At 56.0% G+C, this 18,799-nt stretch overlaps 2 protein-coding genes across 34 annotated transcripts; both read right to left on the bottom strand.

Moving 5' to 3' along the window:
- Positions 1–2,332: 2,332 nt before the first annotated feature.
- SLC29A1 (solute carrier family 29 member 1 (Augustine blood group)) lies at positions 2,333–16,009 on the bottom strand. Of its 33 annotated transcripts, none has more exons than XM_078369294.1 (14): positions 15,598–16,009; positions 9,892–9,998; positions 8,726–8,808; positions 6,620–6,701; positions 6,301–6,503; positions 6,046–6,185; positions 5,611–5,745; positions 5,427–5,524; positions 5,203–5,281; positions 4,643–4,767; positions 4,307–4,415; positions 3,992–4,077; positions 3,418–3,617; positions 2,333–3,016 (listed from the first exon to the last, which is right to left on the bottom strand). In XM_078369294.1, exons 3-14 carry the CDS (start codon positions 8,752–8,754, stop codon positions 2,905–2,907), a joined length of 1,398 nt encoding a protein of 465 aa, XP_078225420.1. In that variant the 5' UTR covers positions 8,755–8,808; positions 9,892–9,998; positions 15,598–16,009; the 3' UTR covers positions 2,333–2,904. The 33 variants fall into 33 exon arrangements, with proteins under 33 accessions (XP_078225420.1, XP_078225429.1, XP_078225418.1 ...); XM_078369303.1 differs by having other exon boundaries at positions 4,643–4,740; XM_078369292.1 differs by having other exon boundaries at positions 8,726–8,805.
- A 771-nt stretch (positions 16,010–16,780) lies between these two features.
- MYMX (myomixer, myoblast fusion factor) lies at positions 16,781–18,415 on the bottom strand. Its single transcript, XM_017971126.4, has 2 exons — positions 18,371–18,415; positions 16,781–17,561 (listed from the first exon to the last, which is right to left on the bottom strand). Exon 2 carries the CDS (start codon positions 17,537–17,539, stop codon positions 17,285–17,287), a length of 255 nt encoding a protein of 84 aa, XP_017826615.1. The 5' UTR covers positions 17,540–17,561; positions 18,371–18,415; the 3' UTR covers positions 16,781–17,284.
- Between the last annotated feature and the right edge of the window lie 384 nt (positions 18,416–18,799).

The following is an 18,799-nucleotide window of genomic DNA, read 5'->3' as shown; positions in this document are numbered from 1 at the left end:
AAAGTGGAGAGGACCCAGAGGAGGCCCCTGCTCCCCAAAGGGCAGGGGCCTGCAGAGCGCCCACTTGGGGTCAGGAGCCATCCCTGCAGCTGGGTGGGCAGGAGACCTAGGAGCTGCTTTTCCTAACCTCACCTCCTCCAAGTTTCCCTGTGAAAACAATTAGGTCAGGAGAATGGAAATGAAGAGACTGACGTTTTTTAGCATTTGCGTTAAATTTTGGGGAGAAAATATTCTAGTAATTTCCTTCAACATCAACTGAAGTACAGGAAGGGAGAAAGGAACTGTATCCTACATGGGTTTTCCTCTCAAATCAGTGCTGGGGTTGAGGAACCTACTTAACATCCCCATCTCTATCCCAGGGGCACAATCGAGGCATGCTGCCACACAGCTGGAGTCAGGCATGTGAAGATTGTGGAGATGAATTCCACCTTGGGATAAGCATGTGCGGTCAAGCCAATATTTGCCAAGTACCTCTGGGAGCCAGGTATAACATAGCTTGAAAAGCCAAAACAGGAGTAAAAAGCAGGTCATAATCTCAAAAACATGACAGTCCCATAGCTGGAGTTACGATAAGAATTATGCTAGAAGACAAGTCACAAAGTTATGAAAGTTCTGAGGTGCAAAAAAATTGCACAAACTGGCTGTCAGTGGTGGTGATCAGAAAACACTCAGGACACAGGTGCATGCTCCAGAGAGCAAGCAGCACCGATAGATTTGCTTTCAGATTTTTTTTTTGAGACAGAATCTTGCCCTGTTGCCCAGGCTGGAGTGCAGTGGTGCGATCTTGGCTCACTGCAACCTCCGCCTCCCTGGTTCAAGCAATTCTCCTGCCTTAGCCTCCCGAGTAGGTGGGATTACAGGTGTGCGCCACCATGCCAGACTAATTTTTGTATTTTTACTAGAGACGGGGTTTCACTATGTTTGGCCAGGCTGGTCTTGAACTTCTGACCTCATGATCCACCCACCTCAGTCTCCCAAAGTGCTGGGATTACAAGCGTGAGCCACCACGCCCAATCTGCTTTCAGATTATTCTTGTGTCCATGTATGGAATGGACTGGAAGAGACCTGGGAGGAAGTCCCAGTGGGTCAGGCAGGAGGTGGTAAAGCAACCTCAGGAGGACCTACAGGACAGTAAGGCACTGCTGGTGCTAACGAAGCAAACCAATAGGGCTTTTGGGGCTTGGGTTCAATGGGAGGACTGAGGATAAGAGCTCAGTTTATATGTTCAGCTTGACTCACTGCCCAACAGCACTGTAGACAGGGGGAAGGATACTCAGGGAACCCCTCAGCTTTTGAACTCGATCCAAAAGGAATGCTTTGTTTTCCAGCATGGCAGATATATACTGTGGTCTGACAAATGATTAATAGCATATGAACTTCAGTTCCAAGTGCATGGTATACTTAGCTACCCCATTAGGATTGCAGAGCTCATCAAAGAGCCTTCAAAATGCACTAACAGCCCTTAATGAGGCCTGAAGCTCTCAATTAAATTAAACTCTTGTGAGAAAGGAAGTCTGAGCAAGGTGCCAACTCCGTAGCCATCTGCTGGCCAGGGCGAGTGAACAGCCCAGGCTGAGAATTCGGGAATGTCTTCTGCTTTCTGGGAGGAGTCTGAGACACGTGAGAGGGTAGGGGGTGTGGATTATGGGGGTGCTGCACTGTGGCCAGAGCTCAGGTCCCACTTCCAGTCAGGAGGTCATTCTTGAGATGGGGGTCCCACTGGTAGGGCCCCTCCACTGAGACTCTCCCATAGTTCCACATCGACCCTCCCTCAATAGGCCAGAGTTTGGGTTGAGAAGGGGAGGGTTGGTTTCACCATGCAGACACAGGCCCCTTGTTCCCCAGGAAGTCTGGCAGGCTGAGCTTTGGTGTCAGGGCTGGGTGCCAGGTAGGGGAGAACCCTGAGGCCTCAGTCTCTTCCTGCCTGGTGGTGTGGGAGTGCAGCCAGTAGCTGGCCAGTTTTGTAGAGTTCATAGCTGGGGCTGGGGACAGAGTGGAGGGGGTGGCAATGAAGACAAAGGAAAGATGGAGTGCTATCTCCATCCTCCGTCCTCTGAAAGAATGAATGAAACAGCAAAGAAAAACCTGTTCTTTCTCAGTGTTGGCTAACAGTCTTGGTATCCTGGTTCCAGGCCTGTCCCTCCCCTGTGACCCAGTAGGGGGCATTGCAGCCCCTCTGAGGCCAGGAGGACTACCCCTACCTTCCCCTTGGACCCAGGCCCAGTCCTGGCCAGGGCCCAGCTGGGTCATGCTCATCTCCCAGATTCAGGCTGACAGCCCTCTACCCTCCCAGGGCATGAAGCCACGGATGGAGGACACAGGGAGCCATGGAGAAAAAAACAAAAAAGGTTTACTTAATCAGAGAGCCTCTGAAGGCACCTGGTATCTGTCAAATATTTTTAAAAGGCAGTAACATGGCAACTGTACACGGTGCATGATGGGTAGGAACTGGGCATGGGGAGCTGGGAGGGGGACATGGAGAGAACATGGGGCAGAAAGGAGGGAGGGGGCATCTCAGATCGGACTATACAACGGCCAGACCCAGCTTCTAGCCACCCCTGGGACAGACAGACAGTCTGACAGACACAGACACACACACACAAACACGTGTTCTCCGAGCCCAAGAGCCTCCACTGACCTGCACAGGGATCAGTCAGAGCCAAGTATGGAGAAACTCAAGCAGATGCCGAGGCTGCACCCCATCCCTTGACTCTGAGCCCCAAGCCCACAATGTCCCCACTGTCCATCCCACTGTCCCCAGGGCCTGGACATCTGGGCCCAGCACAAGCCGTGGGAAGCAGAAGTCAGCTAGAAGAAAAAAACCTCCAGATCATTCGGGCCCAACCCTGGCAGAAGGAAGGGGCAGGAGGCAGGGAAGCAAGCAGTCCTTCTGTCCATCCTTGGTCACACAATTGCCCGGAACAGGAAGGAGAAGACAGCCCCCAGGGCCAGGCCCAGACACAGGAAGAAGGCCATGATGGCTCCTGCAGTCTCCGCCTCAGCTGGCTTTACTTTCCTGAGGGAGGAAGGAAGGGAAAGGCTACCTCAGAATGGCTGTACCCAAGCCCAGGGCCTCTGGGCGGAAGGAGGGGTGGGGTGGGGCGACTTGACTGTGGGACCTCATTCAGCTGATCAGCCCCTCCTAGCTGCCTAGCCCCAATCTGGCTTTTCCTCCTTGAGGGAATATGTATGGTGGGGTTGTCTTCTGCAAGCCCCTCTCCTCCACCTCCACCCAAGTAAGACTGGGTACCCCCCTCCACTACAGTCACTATCTCTTCAGCCTAGGAGCCCCTCCTGAGCCATCCCTCCTCTCAGCTCTGGGAGTAAGGACTCTCCTTTTGCCCTCCCTCTACTGAGTGTCCTCCACTGGAACTCTAGCTCCTGATGCCACCAAGTTCCCTGCGCAGCCCCACTCACTTGGGCCCAAAGCACATGCAGAGGCTGGCGAGGTAGCCGTTGGAGAAGGCGAAGGCAGCCATGAAGAAGATGAACCAGGCATCGTGCTCGAAGACCACAGTCAGGTAGCGGCGGTGCTTGATGTTGCACAGCAGCAGCAGCGGCACAAACACCAGCCGGGCCAGCACCAGGCTTGGCAGCCAGCGGCTGTCCTTCCCAGGCTGTGGGCACCAGGCAGGGCCTCAGCCCAGGCCGCCAACCCAGGGCACAGCCAGCCCCCCAGGGAGCCATCTGGGGCCCCTCTGGACCTGAACTAAAACATTAGAGCCTGGTTCTTCTTAGGGGGTTACTGCTTGAAAGGGGCACAGTGGAGGCTTCTAGAGTGCTAGAAATATGCTACATCTCGATCTGGGCAGGTATGCATATATATATTCATTAAGTTGTACACTTAAGACTTGTACTTAACTCTACATACATTATGCCTCGATTAAAATAAATGGTCCCCTTACCACTAGACTTTCTTGGGTTTCCTCTCTGGGTCTCAGGCTGGACTCTGACTTCCCCCAGGGGCCTGTGGCCCTCTTCCTCCACTTACCCACATGAATACAGCCGTGAGGCTCCGGCCCAACCAGTCAAACATATTGAAAGTCAAGAAACAGGACACAGGAATGAAGTAATGTTCTGGAAGAGAAGATGAATGGGTGGTTATCAGGCTCAAAGAGGCAGGTATAAGAAGCCTAACCTTCACTGGGCCTCAGCTTCTCCATAAAATGGAGAAGATGCTTCCAGCCCAGGGAAGGGCAAATGAACTCAGGAAATGGGGAGGTGACCCAGGCTCCCTCTCTTCCCCACTTCTAGCCCAGCTCAAAATCCTGTCTGTTCCCATTCTGGGAACCTGTGGCATCCTCACCCCAGGCGCTGGTGCCTGCAATGCTGGACTTGACCTCAACAGCCACGGCTGGAAACATCCCAATGGTGATAGTGAAGATGAAGCAGACAGAGAAAGCCAGGACTGAGATCTAGATAGAAGGGGTAGAGTCACCCAGGCCCCTGTGTCTTCATGGTGGCTGTGCTTTAAAGAACTAGGAATCCCCACCGCTGGCACTTGTGTATAGGCACACACGCACACAGAAGAATCCAGGAGTGACCACTCTCCGTTCAGAAAGGGAGGAGATGGGTGGCAGGCGGAGGGAGCAAAAGGAGACACAGGACAGGGGTAGAGAGTAGGAGAACCTGCCCCACGTACATTTTTTAGGATGGCTTTTATAGAGTGGCTTTCGTTGGTGGCCTGAGAGTGGGATACTGAAACTCCAGACTCCTCTTTGCCTGCTCTTGGCTCCTCTCCTGCAGGGTGACAGGTTGTGGAAGACTCTTCAGAGGACAGAGCAACAGGAGACAACACAAACATTCCCCAAAGGGACAGGGATTACTTGGAGGTAGACGCCTCCTTAACCAGTCCCAGCCATACCCTAACCCTAACCCAGACCTCGCCTCCAAATTCCTACAGCTCAAGCCCCAGGGGCCTGGCCTCTCCCAGGAGCCTGAGGTCATGTTATTCCTTGCTGAAGAATCTGAAATCGCTTCCCACTGCCTTTAGTCCAAACACCTCGGGCATTCAAGGTATCCAGCATCTGTCCCCATTTTATCTTTGCTGGCCCTTATTTCCTACTGTCCCCCTCTCCCCACCCCAGTCCCTCTGGCTCAGGGCTGCCAACTAACACAGTGCACTCATCCTTGTCCTCTTTGCTCATGCTGCACCCCCTCGGTATACCATCCTCCACCCCAGCTTCCTCAGGCTCTTCGGACCTTTACTAATGAGGTCCAACTTGGTCTCCTGCTCCCCGGGCCCTTCGAGCTTGAGCTGCTGGTAGTAGCGGTAGAATTCCTATCAAGTAAGGAAGACGAGGGAGGTGGATTCAGAGGCAGAATCTCCAGAATCCTAGCCTCCCCCAGGTTTTGGCCTCAGAACACCCTTGGTCTGGAATCCCAGACCCCTATACCCCAAACCCCAGCTCCCTCCATTTGCTCACCAGGCGGGGCAGGCCCAGGTAACAGATGATGTTCAAAATGATGACCGCGCAGGCTGTGATAAAGTAACCGAAGGCACTTTCTGATAACTCCGAGCCACCTGGGATGGTATCAGTGATCAGAGACAGGCCCCATCCCCTCTCCCCACCACACCAGGGCACTGGGCAGGTGGACAGCAGGACTTACTGGCAATAGCGCAGATCATGGCCACGGAGGCGAAGAAGCCTGCTAGGCCCTGGCCACTCATGATGGGGGCTGTGTAGCTGGCAGGCAGGAGGCCAGCCAGACCAAACAGGCTGCCCTGCAGGATGGCACCAAATGCTGGGGAAACAGGGTGGGCATGAGCAGGGGAGCTAGGGCTGGCAGTTAGGGGTGCCCAGGAAGACAGGTCCTTGTCATTCCTACTTTACTCTCAGTGAGTCTTGGGGCTAAGCTGCCCTTCTCTCTGCTCCCTCCCAGACCCAATCCAGGCCCACTCAGGCATCTGAATCCCAACTGCTCACAGCATCCACTCCCTCCAGGTAGAGGGGTGGGCTCCTCTCTCGCTGACAGTGGTCTGAAAGAAGAGTGGGGGTAGGTGGGTAGGCCTCCTCCCATAGGCCCCCTCGAAGCCCAGCTTACAGTTAATGAGCATGATCTTGATCATGGTGATGACAAAGAAGGGCAGAGGATCCAGCTGCACTTTCACCAGGATGGCAGTGATCAGGAACACCAGCAGGATGGCCACCAGGCTGCCAAGGATCCGTACGGACTGGGGGATCCTGCCAGGAGAGGCCAAGGGTGGCAGAGACAAGTGGGCAAGGCTGGGGGTCAGCCAAGAGGCTGCAGGACGCAGTGAGGGTCAGGCTGGGGGCTGGGGAGGGGGTGGGCGCTCACCTCTGGTGGAGGAAGGAGTTGAGGCAGGTGAAGAGAAGCAGAGGCAGCATGGCACACAGGGTCATGACATTGTTGAAGATGGCACTGAGAGAGTTCCTCTCAGGCAAGGGTGCTGCAGGGGCAGCTAATGCCTGGGCGTCCTTGCTCAGTTCAGCAGAGACCAAGGACACATTCTGGGGCATGTCCAGGCGGCTTGTGAAATACTGCAGGGGTTGTAGAGAGGCATGTTGAAATCTCTCTGCTTGTGCCTATGGGCACAGAGTCAGGTCCTGCAGGCACAGTGGACATGCCCCCTGGAGCCCATTCCCTCCAGCCTCACCTGAGTGGCCGTCATGAAAAAATTCCACGGGAGCAGTGTTCCCAGACCAAGCATGAAGAAGATAAGCCAGACAGCTTTGTATCTGCAATGGAGGAGGAGAGGGGCCAAGTGACGCACTACCCTGCCCCCCTCCTCGATGAGCCCCAGGGAACCCCGTCTGTTGTCAGTCTCTCTAGGTCCTGGGGCACAGGGCACCTGTGTTTACGTCCATGTGCATGTGTCCTCTTATGGGTGTGGGTCTGGTGGAGAGAAAAGGGCACGTGGTCCACTGGAATTCGGGGTGGGGGGGGGCCAGGGTCACAGGACTGAATGGAATGGCTGACAGGACCATGGCTCTCATCCCTGGAAGGCTCAGGGAACCCTGCAGGGTGGGAACCAGGGTGACCCACACATCCGGAGATGGTTTTGGAACTCCTGCTGAAGGGATGAGTGAGAAAGCAAATAGCAAGCGTCCTCCGCCCCCACGAGGCAGGCTGGAAATAATTATGCTGTCTGGTCAGGGACTGTGTGACTCCCTAAAGAGGATTCTGAGGTCGAGAAACTCCCATACTATTCTGGACCTAGAGGGGCAGGCGGGCGGGGTTCCTCAGGGCAGCTGTGAAGCATGGGCATTAGAGCCGCTCTCTCCCTGGCCAAACAGAACTTAGTAGTTCATATCACCCAGGCCAGGCCAGGAGGTATGGGGCCACTGGAGGTCATCTGGGCCTCAGGGTGTAAATAAGGGCTGCCCACCTTTGGCCAGGGCAATGCCCCAAGCCCTACACCTCAAGGCCCTTCCAGATCAGGCCAGCTTTTCCCAGGTAGGCTTTGCCTGAAAGCTGAGCAACCCCAGCAGGCCCATGGAGATCTCCAGATGGGTTTGCACACCCTCCCTAGAGCCAACACCAACTCTCTTCAGCAATGGCAGGGATAAAGCCCAAGGCAGTGAGAAGGCAAGCCTGGCCAGGCTGCAGGAGCCTGGACCGCTGGCAGGCCTCACACAGGGATGGTGTGGTGAGCCCCCCACGTGAACAGTCTGGGTTAATGCCAACTGCAGCCCCCCCAACCCCCTCACATACACGCTTCCCTTGGAGAAGCTAAAGGCTTGGTTCAGAGCCCTAGAGCAGAAGGAAAAACTCCCAAAGTCATACAGAACAGAGGATCAGGGTGGGGGTGGCACTGGGAAATGAGCGAGCTGTGCAACAAGGCAAATGGAGACGGCGAGGGCTTCAGGGAACAGCCGGCAGGAGAGCGGAGGTGAGGACAGAGTGGGCAGGCAGTCTGGGAATGGAGGACAGAGCACCCTGGGGCCTGTACTTACTGCCGTGCCTCCTTAAATTCCATCACTTCTAGATCTACTTCCTGAGACGTGGATACTTTTAGCTCCATTTTACAGGTGGAAAAATGGTCCCAGAGAGATGAAGCTACATGCTCAAGGCCCCAACAGGCACAAGCGGCCTAGTTTCAGAGCCTTTGGCACGGGAGGGAGATGGGGTGGGTAGGGCAGACGTGATGGGTTTCAGGGGCCTGAGCTGGAAGGAAAGACAGAGCCTGACACTTGGAAGGAGTTTGGGATCTCAGGCATCACCTCCTTCAGCCTTCTTGGGTCCCAGATCCCTTTGAGAAATTGAATTAAGCAACAACCTCTTCTTTCAAAACACATATTCACAGTCATAACTGCAAGTCTAACTTGATTGGGAGTTCACAAGCTCCAGAGGTGGGGAATTGAGAGGAAGATCAGACCAAGAACCAGGGAGGGCCAGGTCATCTAAGGCAGAGGCCCCAGGGCGGTTCTGCCAGAAGTGAGCTGAAAGGAGGGGTACAGCCAAGTATCTCCCCACAGTGGTGGCGGGAGGAGCCGGAAGCCGCTGACTGGCTGGAGAGCAACAGTGGAAACACTGACAGGCCAGGGAGGGACTGCTGCCCACCCACCCTGCCCTCCCCAAAGACACTCCCACCAGGACCCAGCCAAGGCACATGGGGTACCCACCCCTGATGTAGACCTGACTCATAGCTACCTGGCTGGAAGGGCAGCCAGCAGTGGCAACCCTCAATTTCAAAGAACACTGCACCCACCTCTCTGAAAACCCATTCCCTGGATCCACAGCCCAGCCCCCTACCCCTTACCTGTCCTGAGGCTGGTGACTGGTTGTCATGGCGATGGTGTTCTCGGTTTTGTCTGGCTGACAGCTTCCTCCCTCAGGGGCCTGCTGGGGGCAGGAACAGTGTGAGGCCCTGTCTTTGCCCTGCCACAGGCCTCCTCAGGCTCTTAGGGTGAGAGGGGGCAGGGCTGACAGAACAGGCCAGCCGCAGAGTCCACCAGGAACCCCTCTGGACCACTCAACTTGACCCCCACCCAGCCCCCTGGCCCAGCAGGCCAGTCCTGCGCGGCCCCTCTGCCTGCTCAGGCTCTACCTGGCTCCCAGCCTGGCCGCTGCCACCGCTATTTTTATCCAGCAGGCGAAGCAGTTTATAAGCTGGGAAACAGGAGGGTGGAGAGCAGGAGGGAAGGAGGAGGAAGGATGATGGGAGGGAGGGAAAGACAGTCAAAGAAGGCAGGCAAGAGGACGAGAAGGGTCAGGGACAGTGATGACAAAGGAAGGAGGGAAAGGAATGGAGGAGACACAGCAAAGAGGTTGGGGGAAGAGGAAGGACACAGCAGGCAGAGCTGCAGCAGCCACAACAGTGACGATGACTGAGGCCAAGCCAGAGGCTCCCCAGATCCCTCTCCGCAAGTCTGGTCTCTCCACCCTCCCTGGGAGGCCTTGGATTCATGGTTAGAGTGGGGCTGTCCTCTCCTAGAGGCACCCCAGATTCCAGCCTCTCTGCTGGTGGCACCTTAATCTTCCTTTCCAGCCACTGCCCAGGGGCTTCCTAGTTGCTGGCTGGTTTTCCAGGAAAATATTTCATAATGGATGTGGGGGAACAGCCCTTCCCACAGCCTAGCCAGGCCCCTCTCCATCCTCCAAGTCCTGACCCCAGGGTCACCTAGTACCCCCTTAGTTCCTCTCGGTCACAGGCTCCTGTCCTCTTACCCTTGCTCAAAGTGACTTTGAAAATAAGAGTAGAGGGGCAAATCCCAAATCTCCTATCCTCCCTCAGTTTCCCTCTCCTGCTCCTCATTTGTGTAGGGGGAGACCCCCTGGCACCAGATTAACCAGCTTTCCCATTGGCTGGCATGCGAAGCCAGGCAGATGTGTGCTGGCACATCCCCCACACTCAGGCCCAGCTGGCCCAGGCCTTGCTGTTTTGGGTAAGGACAGCTTCCCCTTCCTCCCTTTCTGGGAACTCACCAGGTGCCCAGACTGGCCAGCAGAAGGGTTGGAGAAGATTGGGCCTGGGAAGTCCCTAGAAGGTGCTCCTAGTTTAGGATCAGGCAGTGGGCCTTGTCCACGGGCTCCTGGGTGCAGATCCAGAATGAAAAAGGTGGCACAGGGCGTATCAGGAGAGAATCCCTCAGGCTTCATGGGGCCCCATTCTGAGAAGCCTTGCAAGCAAAGAAGCAGAAGCACACCCAGGAGATAAAAAGCCACCCCTGTAGCTCAGGAGATAAGAGAACAGGGAGTCTCAGCAGGGGAGCTCTCGTAGGTGCAGCCATGCTCCAGGCTCCACTCAGACAAACAGGCAGCTGGGCACCCTGAAACCCTCATGGGCTTTCCCACCTCCCCATAGCTCCTCTCAACCCTCCCTGGAGAAACTCCAAGTTCTCAGAGGTCTTCCTTGGCCCCTTGGCCCACACACCTCCAGATGGAGGCAGAAGGATTCCTCCAATCACCACTTCAAAAATATTTACTGAGGACCTCTGCATGCCAGCCAGGCACTGTCCTAGGCACCAGAGTGGTGAATAACCACATTTAAATTTTCTAGAGGGATGGAGGCAAGAGGTCTTTACTTGGGTGGGGGCGGGGAAAGGCTCAGGGCTCAGGTTTTCTATTAGGTAGGAGGGACCCTTCCTCTAGGTGCTTACCTCATACCCGCATGCCCTGTACTCCGCTCCCACCCCACAGGCAAGGTTCCTGGCAGTTAAGACCGGGTGCAGCTTCAAACCAGATGGGGGACTGGGGTGGGGGATCAGCTCCCTTTCTCCTGGGTAAAACTGGCTCAGGCCAGTTTTCTTAGAGAAGTATGTATTTCTGCCCTCTCCCCAGCAACATCCCTGCTCTCTCTGTTCTCAGGAGCCCTCATCCCAGTCTTGGGCACAATTCAACTCCACGGGGAGCCCTCTCCTCCTACCCATATCCTAACATTCAGCTGGCCAGCTCTCGTGTTTTGCTTGTCTGCCTTTGGTCAGCGGCAACCAGGGATCTGACACCAGCTCAGAGCATCTGGTGTCCCTCCAGCCATGCTTTGGCCTGCTGAGGTGAAAGCAGCCACCAAACTGAGTACCTCCCTGCCCCAGACTCCCAACACCTCTCCTGCAGTTCTCCATTCCCAGGATCTCATACAGGTCCAGCCACTACCTGCAGATCTCTCATCTTTCCCTCACAACCAAGCATGAGCCAGTAGTAGCACTAAACAGATGGGGCCAGCTGAGGTTCAGAGAGGTTGAGTCACTTGCCTGAGGTCACAGAGCTCAAGAGTGGAGGAGCTAGGATCTAAATTCAACGTTCAAGTTACTCTAGGCTCTTTTGGGGATGGATAGAGAGGTATAACAGCTGCTTCTTAGCTAGGCCTGCAGACTGGGAGGTGGGGGGAACTCTGATCCAACTAAAGAGAAAAATGAGGTGGAGATCAGGCTTATTCCCAGCCCGACTTGAGTGTGGGCACCTCAGCCTCATCCCATCACATGCATTCTGGCATGGGGAGCTTACACAAGCAGAAGGAAAGTTGGAGGGTCTGGAGAGGAGTAGGCTGCCAAGAGGAGCAGGCAAAGGGACTACTGGGCTGGAGAGAGATCTCTAGAGGTGTGAGGGCAGGGTTGGAGCCAGCCTTGACCTATGAGTGCTCTCTCCTGTAAGGAAAGCCGAGGTGTGTGTGTCTTCGCCCTCTTATTTACTCTCACAGTAAATCAGTAAATGAGGCCGCGCCCAGGAAGGAGACGCCAGGGACACGAGTTTGGCCAGTAAAAGCCCGGGGTTAAAGACACAGCCCCGCATCTCAGCTCGCGAGCCTCCAACCCCATCCCCATCCCCCTCCGCCAGCTCAGTCAGCAGGCAGCCCCTCCCTGATACCGACCAGATCGCTCGGGTTCACCGGTCCACTCGCCTGCCCCGTGCGGAGGTCACCATGACGGCAGACTGTTTTAGGCCCAGGTGACAGGCCACCCAGCCCCGCTTGGGTCCCGGTCCCCGCAGGGTCCTCCGGCTCCCCAGCCCGTGCGCGCCACGTGCTGCGCGGCTCCGCACGCTCCACCCTGGGGCCCCACCGGCGTCCCTCATAAGGGCCGCGCATAACGCCTGGCCTCCCGGCCCTCGTGGCAGGCAAGCAGCGGCATCACGCCCCTGCCGTCCCCAGTCCCCGCCCCGGGCAGCACCTGCCGGAGAAGCACGGCTCCCGCGCTGAGATCTGCGCTCTCCCTGCAGCTTCCCGCGCCCGCCAGGGCACATTCAAACCCGCCCTCCCCTGGGCCCGCCCCAACCCGCGCCTACCGCCACCTCCGCGACAGCCGCGCGCCCGCGGCCCCGCCCCCTGTCCTTCCCTGCCACCCCGCGGCGCCTCCTCGCCCTCTGCGACCCCACCCCGAGCCCCTGCGCCCCCAGGGCCGCGTGGTCGTGTTATTTCAGTAAATAGGACCTCTCTGGGCCCTGCCATACCAAGGCTGTCCATCGTATGGGGTACATGGGGCTGGAGGGTACAGCCCCACATTGGGGACCTGCACAAACTCCCATGAAAATCTATCTCAAGACTGTTCCATCTACACACCCGCTGCTCAGACCGGCTCCGAAGCCCCCCTTGGCCCACTCCACCTCAGATGTTCCGCTATCCCTCCCCGAGCCCCGCCCACGCCGCGCTTCCTCCACACTGCACCTTTTTCCTCCCAGCGCGCTCCCTTTAACTCCCCCTTCTTTCTTTCAGGCCCCCTCCTCTTCTTTTCCTTCAAAACTGCTTCTGTCCCCACCTCCTCTGTTCTGTGACCAGCATGATGGGTTTTCCCATCCCTGACACATCCAGTCCCAGCCACAGACGTGCAAACACCACACCACCCACAACTTTGACTTGGAGGGGGTGTATGGCTCTGCCTCGTGCTAGTGTTTGCGCGGAGGGGGGCGGGGCACAGCCCTGCAGCCCCCTCATAATTCACCCCTTCTTAATCCAGCACTTTGGAAAACCGAGGCACAGCTGGAGATGGGAAGAGAGAAAGCCAGGAACAGCCTTACATCCTGAGTGAATTCTATTGTCCCAGTCGGAGATACTCCTGAGAGGCAGGAGCGTTGCTGAGTCCGTGCTTCGCTAGTATGTGGAAGGGGTGGGTATGCTGAGAGGTGGTCCAGTGCATTTCTCCAAGGGAGGGGGAAGGAGGCCCTTTTTCTTGGTTGGGCAGTAAATGGCATGGGGTGGGGGGCACTCCCTGCCCTTCCAGCACCACCCAGTGCTGGAGGATGATCCAAAGGCTGGAAAGGTCCTGAGGAGAAAATCCAACCCACGCTGTCCACCCCAAGCCCACTGACAGGAAGGGCTTGTTTCCTAGAGAAGCCACAGACACTGATTAACAACTAGCAGTACTCACATCATAAGGATAAGGTAGTCCTACGCTGTCCCCAGAGAAACAGGACCCTAAGGAGAGAGGTAGCTTTTCTACTTAGGGTCAGTGGCTCTCCCCAAGCTACTCCAGAATGGGTGTCCCCAGCCTTCTGTTTCCATGCCCCACAGAGATGACACATATTCCTTCCCAACCCTCCCTTACATCCTCCCATTCCCGCCAGCCCTAACCAGAGGGCAGGAAGATGAGTCTCAGTGGTATTTTTCTAGGCACTGCCGCATGACTTGAGAGTGGCTTCATGTCTGTCCATGGCCCCCAAATTCCCACCCTCATGTTTGTCCAGTCTCTCTCTCTTCCTCTCCTAGCCCTCCTCTCCCCTCTGCTTTGACCCGTTCCTCCCTCCCCACCTTCCTTTCCTGGTTTCTGAGTCTGTGGGGGTGGTAGGCCTAGTGGTCAGAAGATCTGCTAGGCATGACCAGGCTGGGGGCCAGTGGCTGCAATTGTGTACAAAGGGGGTTGGGGGTGGAAGAAAACTGGAGGGAAGTGGTGAGGGTCCCAGGCCAGACTAGGGAAGGCTGTTCCTCTCCCCACCCACACTGGGTCCCTGCTGGCTTAGCTGATGGCAACAGCCAGGGCTGTTATTGTTGGAGAGAAGTCCATCTGGCATGAGCCCTGCTGGGCTCCTAGCCAGCACCCACACCCCTCTGTAGCCACCTCCCAAGCAGAGGAGGTTGCTGGGTGCCGGGGCCCCCTGCTGGACAGCCCTGGGAGCCCTAACTCACAAGGGCCTTGCCTGGAGTTTTTCTAGCCAGGCCTTGCCAGATCTCTTCACCCTCTGCCTGGTCTTCTGGCCTCTCTCCCTCCCTGAGCTCCCACAGGTCCCTGTTGAAGGAGTGGGGTGGGAAGGGTTAGTCCTGCTGCACCCCTACTCTCCACCTTATCCACCACCCTATATGGTACTGTGGCTTGCTCCAGACTCCCTCCCCCACTTAGCAGGCCCCAAGCATGCCTCACCACCTCACACACAGTCCCCTCTCTCTACCCAGACCTGTGTCCTCTCAGCTGTCACCAACAAGCCATCTGTGTTTGCTGGAGGTGTGTTTGCTTGGCCTGGGGGTTGGTAACCAGCACATGGCTCATGACTATGTTCTCAGTTGTTTTTGTGACTTTATCTCCATGGTCTTGTGACAGGGCTGGGTCTGGGTAGAGGCCAGTGAGGCACTTGCCAGAGATGTAAAATGTAATAGGGAGCCAAAAAACTCATTAATCAAGACAAATTTTAGGTCAGGAGTGGTGGCTCATGCCTGAAATCTCAGTACTTTAGGAGGTCGAGATGGGAGGATCGCTTGAGTTCAGGAGTTCAAGACCAGCCTGGGCAACATAGTGAGACCCCATCTCTACAAAAAAATTAAAGTAAATTAGCCAGACATGGTGGTTCGTGCCTGTTGTTCCAGCTACTCCAGAGGCTGAGGTGGGAGGATCACCAGAGCCCAAGAGGTTGAGGCTGCAGTGAGCCATCACCCTGCCATTGCACCCCAGCATGGGCAACAGAGTGAAACCCTGTCTCAAAAAAAAAAAAAATGTGTGTGTGTGTGTGTGTGTGTGTGTGTGTATTACTGTCAATTGTCCTGTCATAAAAAAAGATAAATATTACTGTGACAAAGATAAGTTTTAATGCAATGTCTACAAATCAAGGCTCACATCTGTCATCCCAGCACTTTGGGAGGCTGAGGTGGAAGAATCACTTGAGCTTAGGAGTTCAAGACTCGCCTGGGCAACATAGGGAGACTCTGTCTCTTCCATATTGTTGACGCAAACCTTTGGTCCCGGCACTTTGGGAGGCCGAGGTGAGAGGATCGCTGGAGGATGGCTTGGGTCCATTAAGTCGAGGCTGCAGTGAGCTGTGATCGCACCACTGCCCTCCAGCCTGAGCAACAGAGCAAGACTCTTTTTTTTTTTTTTTTAAGACTCCATGATGAATAAACCATTAAAATTCTAAGTAAAGACAGTGTGTTCACAGGGTGGGTAATGGATCAGGATTCAGAAAGACTTAATTGTTTGTTCAGCTAGATCTAGGCTGGTCTTCTAGCTTAACTTCCCAGATCTCTTCTCCCTATCCTATGTTCCCGGGTCATCTGTAAGGGGTTGGGGGAGTTTGGGGAGGCAGTCATCTAATATGGCCTTCAAAGTCCCAGAAAAGTAGCCCCGCATCCAGAAACCAAAGATTCCGACTCCACTGAGACGCCATAGCCCAGCAGGTTCCCCTACCAGCCGCCGGTCCCGCAGGGCAGCGTGAGAACAGCGCAGACCTCGCCCTCACCCCACCCAGCCAGGCCCCCCGCCGCCCCGCCCCACGCACCTGCTGAGTCTTTGGAGCGGGCATCCGGACTTGGCGGGGGACGGAAATTCCCAGGCCCGGGGGCCCCTGGTTCTCTCCCTCCTCATCTCGGGGATGGGGCCATACCCACTACTGAAGGGCGCAGCTCGCGCCGGACCTGACCGGTGCGTACCGCCGGGCGGAAGAGAGGCTGCCACAGGCGACCCCAGGGCCCACTCGGCGCAAAGCAGCCGGCTCCTTCCAGCCCGCGCGGCTCAGGGGCGGGGAGACCGGAGCCGACTCAGTGGGAGAGGCCCGTCGGGCTTGGACGCGCGGCCGGCGCCTTTGGGCACCCGAGGCTTCAGGAAGGGAGGGGGTTGGGGCCGAGAGCCTCGGACCCCCTTCTCCCTGCCCCTCCCTCTAGGTCGCCTTCCTGAGACCCGGGAGCAAGTGTGGCTTTGAGGGCTCCCGAAGGAAGCTGATGGGGAGGGGTGGGGAGGGACGGCGTGCGGCTGGCAGGAAGCCCCGCAGGGCTGGGGGTGGGGTGCACAGCTCGGGACTCACTTCTTCCCCAACCCAGGCTTCTGACGGGTGTGGGGAGAGGACGAGGACCTGACTGGGTCCTGTGCTCCTCACTGTCCTCCTCGGGACCTAGATAGAGCCCAACATTCACCCAGAGAGGAAGGATTATTGCCTGGGAACAATAAACAAATTATCCGGAGGCTGGGATGCAAATGTATCTAACTCCTATTTGACCCCTGAAGGGCCTCCTACTGGGGAGGAGGACATAATGAAGCCAGTTCGTAAGATCACTCACACACCCCTAGTCACTTCTAGGGTGGGGTGACTCTCAAGGGCATGCACTTCTGCACTGCCTCCCTGGGTGGCCTCCCACCCCGTTTCTTAGCAAACAGATCACTCTGTTCCCACCACCGCTAGCTGAGAAATCCTCAAACTCCCTGGAGGGCATTTTCTTCCCTACTGTGAGCTAGCCAGCCAAACTTCCTCCTAGATACACTAGAGCCATTTCTGGGTCACAGTGTGACATACTGACCGAAACTTAGGGGAAACAACTTCCAGGCTGTGAGGACTGAGACCACAGTAGAATAGGTAGCACTCTTGTACGATTGTCCGTCTCTCCTCTCCCTCACCCCCACCAGGTGCGAGGCCAGGTTAAACTTTTGCAGGGCCACAGTCTGGGTGATTAGACTTTCAAAGGCATAGAAAGAATTCAAATCAAATATTTATTGAGCACTTGCTGAGTGCTGGGCTTTGCAGGCAGATCTGCCTCCATAGGGAACTCAGATATTCTTTTAAGGTAGGTCCTGAGTCTGGAAGACAGTCTGGATTCAAACCTTGCCTCTCCGCTAAATTGTCACTTGTCTCTCAGTTAAGCACTGGGAACCTTGATGTTCTCATTTGCAGGGAGGGCAGGGGTAGGGTGTTATTTCCCCTTCCACTTGAGGGCAGAGGTGATTAGGAGTGGTCTTTGGGAAGAACAGCTGGAGGAGAGGGGCAGTGGTCAGTTTTCTGCTAGATGCAAGGCATTCTTCCAGAAAGACATTTCTGTCGGGAGTGGAGAGGCATGTCTGTGGCAGATCCCTCTCATGCACAGCCCTTACTATATCTTCTTTCCACCGGGCAGCCTTTGGTCAGTCCTGGTGCCAGGATTATTTTACACCAAAATAAAGTATTCTGAGGGGTACAGCTGCTGTCAGGACTTGTAGCCTCACTTTTGGGGGCCTAACCTCTCCCTCCTCTCCAGGCGGTCCACTCTTGAGGCCTCCGCAGCATCTGGCGAGTGTCGCTGGCTGAGAATAAACAGCAGACAGCCCAGCAAAGCCTCTCTCATGTCCTGGGAGCCCAGGCGCCTGGCCAATCGGCGCAGCAGGGGCAGGAGGTACTGGCGGGCCAGGCGGGCAGCAGGCAGCAGCAGGCGGGACAACAGCAATCGCAGCAGCAGCGGGAGCAGCGGTGCCGGCATGGCAGGGTCAGTGAGTCAGTGCCTGGGGAGACAACACAGGAGGCTTTCGGCTTGTGTGTCCTGCTTCCATCTCACTTGGCAAGGACAGGGGGTGAGCAGGAGTTCCCTCTCCCTTCAGTTTACACCTTTGTGCTCCTGACCTTAATACAGAGGTCAGTTTTGCTTTCACGGAGCCCTTTCTCTTGGCAAAGTAGCTGGGGCAGGAAGGTTCTCACCATAGCATAGTCGAGGAGAGTGAACCAAGGCAAGAGTGAACCAAGACCTACGGCTTGCCATTCCCAGCTTCCAGGCATTCCTACGGCTCCCAGGCCCCTCCCTTCCTCCAGTCACCCACTCCTCCAGCACAACCTCCATCCCCCTGGTATTCCCTAACCCTTCTCCCTCAGTCTAGCAGGAGTTCTCCAGGCAATTCTTTTCTTTTTTTTTTTTCTGAGACAAGTCTCACTCTGTCACCCAGGCTGGTGAGCAATAATGCAGTCTCAGCTCACTGCAACCTCTGCCTTCGAGGCTCAAGCGATTGTCCTGCCTTGGCCTCCCCAGTATCTGGGACTGCAGGCACACACCCCGCCCCACCATGCCTGGCCAATTTTTGTATCTTTAGGAGAGACGGGGGTTTCACCATGTTGGCAAGGCTGGTCTCAAACTCCTGACCTCAGGTAATCCACCCACCTCGGCCTCCCAAAGTGCTGGGATTACAGGCCTGAGCCACCTCGCCCAGCCTTCACCAGGCAATTCTAATTTTTTTTGAGGTGGGGGGCTCCTAATCCGCCCTGACCTGACACTCCCTGACCTCCCAGTCCCCTGTCCCCACCGATCCGTGGCAGCTCTCACCGGGCAGAACTGCTGCTCAGAATCAGTCTCTGGCTGGATTTGCCTGGAATAGAGATAGCCCCACTGGATTCAACATGGGAGTAGCCCCGCCCAGCTCATCCCCACCAATTACAGCCTGCCTGGGTGGGGGAACAACGAAGAGACAGCTGCGTTCTGGCACCTGGTATATTGAGGAGAGTGGGCAGCTGGCGGGCCACCTCTTCTAGTCTAGGAGGAGGAGAGGGCAGGGAACATATACAGGATTTTCCTCTGAGTTGGAACCCAGACTGCACTTCCTATCTTTTTTTCTCTTTTTTTGAGATCGTTTTGCTCTTGTTGCCCAGGCTAGAGTGCAATGGACAATCTCGGCTCACTGCAACATTTGCCTCCTGGGGTCAAGCAATTCTCCTACCTCAGCCTCCTAAGTAACTGGGATCACAGGCGTGTGCC

This window comes from Callithrix jacchus, chromosome 4 (assembly GCF_049354715.1).
Source record: "Callithrix jacchus isolate 240 chromosome 4, calJac240_pri, whole genome shotgun sequence".
NCBI lineage: Eukaryota > Metazoa > Chordata > Mammalia > Primates > Cebidae > Callithrix > Callithrix jacchus.
The sequence above is the reverse complement of the archived record's forward strand: the minus strand, read 5'-3'. Positions and strand labels throughout refer to the sequence as shown.

Excerpts from the sequence above, each read along its gene's own strand:
- SLC29A1 (XM_078369275.1), bottom strand. The coding sequence starts at position 12,144 with ATGTGCCCTGGCGGGCGCGGGAAGCTGCAGGGAGAGCGCAGATCTCAG. Across the intron at positions 6,702-8,725 it reads AGTCACCAGCCTCAGGACAG|ATACAAAGCTGTCTGGCTTA; the intron begins GTAAGGGGTAGG and ends CCTCCATTGCAG. Across the intron at positions 5,746-6,045 it reads CAAGATCATGCTCATTAACT|CATTTGGTGCCATCCTGCAG; the intron begins GTAAGCTGGGCT and ends CTGTTTCCCCAG.
- MYMX (XM_017971126.4), bottom strand. The coding sequence starts at position 17,539 with ATGCCGGCACCGCTGCTCCCGCTGCTGCTGCGATTGCTGTTGTCCCGC.